Raw genomic sequence first — 2,888 nt, forward strand, 5'->3', positions numbered from 1 at the left:
AGATCAGGGGCCGGAGGCAATGCCCGGACGGTGGGCTGACGTAGCTGGGCCGTTTCGATCTGAGTGTTTCGCACGCTGGTCATGATGCATCCAGACAGTGCACTCGCGGGTGACGAGGCGGAGAGTGTGCTCCCTCGGCACAGTCCCGCTTGCTTCCTGTCGACGGCTTAGAGTGGGTGCCGTCGAAAGCACTTCTTACAGCATCATTTTGTCGTCGAAAGCATCCTGTAAAACGTGAAATCGGTTTAAATGTCTGCTTGTTCTCACATGATGGACAGGATGGATACCGAGGATACGCGCGACAGTGACGGGAACGGGACAGACCAGTTCAAGGGGGGACTCGAGACCGCCCCGTCCTCCCTTCCCCCGCCCCAAGTTGTTCACCTTTGTTTTGGAAAACTTTAAACCTACAGAAAAACTGGAAAGAATAGAACAGCACCCACAGAGCCTCTCGTGGTTCGTTCACGCTGCTGCCCCGCGCGCTTTACCTGCGTCTGTTTCTATGTTCTGAGTTTTTGAGATGATGCTGCAGGCATCACGGTCCCTCACGCTGTGTACTTCAGCGTGTCTCCCAGGTACGAGGACACGTAACCGCAGTGACGTGACGACACCCAGGACGTCTGGCGTGGCTCTCAAACTATCTGAAAAATGGCCCACGTTCAGATGATTTCTGCCGCTTAAAGTTTTGATTTTTGGACCCTGATTATTATCTGAAGAAAAATCGCTTATTCTAACAGGTACTTATCTGCACTTTGCTGTATGTTGATATTGTTCTAAGATCTTTACAAATATCAACTTTTAGTTTTCGAAGCGTGAGATTAGTCGGGTCGTTACCTGCCTCCTGGGTGAGGAATCGGAGGTGCAGATAGGCGCGTTCTCCAGCGGCGTAGCCGCCGGGCGCTGGGGCCGCCGAGAAGCCGGGCAGAGGCTTCGTTTCTGTCCTGCAGGAGAGTCAAAGACCAGCTGGGTGCTTGACCAGGCAACAAGGTGGAAGGTGCCAGAACCGCGATCGAAACCCAGATTTTCCAGCCTCACTACTCAGATTTCCCGGTGGTTCCGTGAGGACGATCTTCCTAAGCAGTGTTATTCAAATTTTTTAAGTAGAAAACTTGTTTTTTTCAAGCAGAGCCTTCCTAAGTTTGCTTTCCCAGCATAGGATAGAGCTGCTGCAGGTGGAGGTGAGGCTCCTGAAAGCTCCCTGCAGCGAGGCTCTGGGGCCCCCCACCCCTCCACCTCCGGACCCCTACCCCCGTCCCCCGCACACACCCCTCGCCCCCAAGTGCTTCTAGAAGAGGCCGGCCGGCCCGCGCCTCCGCGCAGACTCGCAGTGTGCCCTGCTCAGCCTGCGTGGAGACTGAGACATTCTCCAGCTTAGAGTCATTTAGGAAACGACCGTCTCACGTCGCACGCCCGGTACTCAGCCCTTCAGTACACAGAAAAGTGGGTGTTTTGCGTTCGAATAGACGTACCTTTAATACAAAGTCAAGATCCAGAACGATCAGAAGGGACGGGATCTTAGCCCCTGCAGTAGGCTGGAAGAAGAGATGCTTTTGGCCTGGGACCCTCTTGACTCAAACTGTAAGGAAGGTCACCCATCCGTTTCTCTTGGTCGTAGGATTGAACCAGTGGCCTTAGCGGGGAAAGTCCTGGCTTTCTGAGGAACGCAAGTTTGGGAAGTGAGCTCTGGCACAGGGCTACGCAGGCCTGTGTGTCACTCACCCCAGTGGCCCCAGAGTCTTGTCTGTGCCGAGTCTGTCACACAGGAAAGGCAGCACACCGAGAGTGACTCCTGGTCATGCCACGTGCCTGGCACCTTCTCGTTTCGCCTGAACCACATGCTTCCACTTACCTGGGTTTTCTTTATTTTTCTCTGAACTTTTTTTCCAAATCCCTTGTATCTGCCTCCGAGTATAAAGAGTCCGTCTCACATCAGTGGTAGAAGCCGCTGGCACCTTCCAGGAACCCACAGGGTCCCGAGGCCTCAGCTGGCACACCTTTCTCATGCCCCACTTATCTGAAGGACTTTTGGGGGAGGGAGCTGAGAACTTGTGAGCCTCCGAAGGTGACGTGTTGACCTGGCGTTGGTCGCTTAGTTCTCCGGCTTTTCGCAGTGGCCTTCGTGGACGGCGTGGCAGGCCTGGCTTTCCCTCTGCTGTCACCCGGCCTTCTCCGCGCCCGAGAAGCACTGGCAGCGCGTTAGGGAGGGAGATCGTTGTGCAAAATGTGTTAGAGGGATTTAGGTTTGGGAAACTGAAAAATATTTAAGTTTCCATAAAGTCGTGATTGTGGATCAGAAATGATATGTTACACCATGAGAACTTAAACATGTGGTCTCTTTTTTAATCTTTTTGTTCCTAAAATACGCCTCATCTGTCCACACGTGTTAGGTGCGGGCGCTTCGGGCTTTTAATGCACCTCTTCGCACGCCTGTCGTTTACGGTTTGGTTGGTGTTTCGGTTTGATTTGTTTACCAGTTTATAGATACGCCCAGATCATGAGAGGCAGAAGACTGCGCCCAGCTGGGCACTGAAGCGGGTGACACTGTCCAGAGGGGCAGCGGAGAGCACCCTGGCGCCCACCGTCCTCACTGCCCGTCACTGAGGCCCCAATGCCGGGGTCTGGGGGGACCAATGGCAGGTCCTTCTCTGTGGAGTTTCTGCCTTAGACCAGCGAGAGGGGCCCCCTGGGACAGACGGGGTCTCCGAGTACTGTGCGGGCGGGACCACGGGGAGAGGGGTGGAGTGCGGTCCGGCTGGAGCGTCCCTTCCCGTGGCAGAGCGCCGGGCCCCGGCGGGCATGTGGGAGCTGATGGTGTGGCCGGGCCCCTCAAGTGGCCTTTGGTCCTTTCCGCCCGCAGGTGTGGTTCCCCAGAGTGCGCCCCCAGTGCC

At 55.3% G+C, this 2,888-nt stretch overlaps 1 protein-coding gene across 1 annotated transcript in view; it reads left to right on the top strand.

Moving 5' to 3' along the window:
- LOC105296411 (ETS translocation variant 3-like) overlaps positions 1-2,888 on the top strand; it is an 18,113-nt gene that overhangs the window by 5,451 nt on the left and 9,774 nt on the right. The window contains exon 4 of the mRNA XM_011366491.2: positions 2,858-2,885. Within this exon, the coding sequence (XP_011364793.1) occupies positions 2,858-2,885 (28 nt within the window). The remainder of the gene's footprint in view (positions 1-2,857; positions 2,886-2,888) is intronic.

The sequence above is a fragment of the Pteropus vampyrus genome, unplaced genomic scaffold (assembly GCF_000151845.1).
Source record: "Pteropus vampyrus isolate Shadow unplaced genomic scaffold, Pvam_2.0 Scaffold124, whole genome shotgun sequence".
Lineage (NCBI taxonomy): Eukaryota > Metazoa > Chordata > Mammalia > Chiroptera > Pteropodidae > Pteropus > Pteropus vampyrus.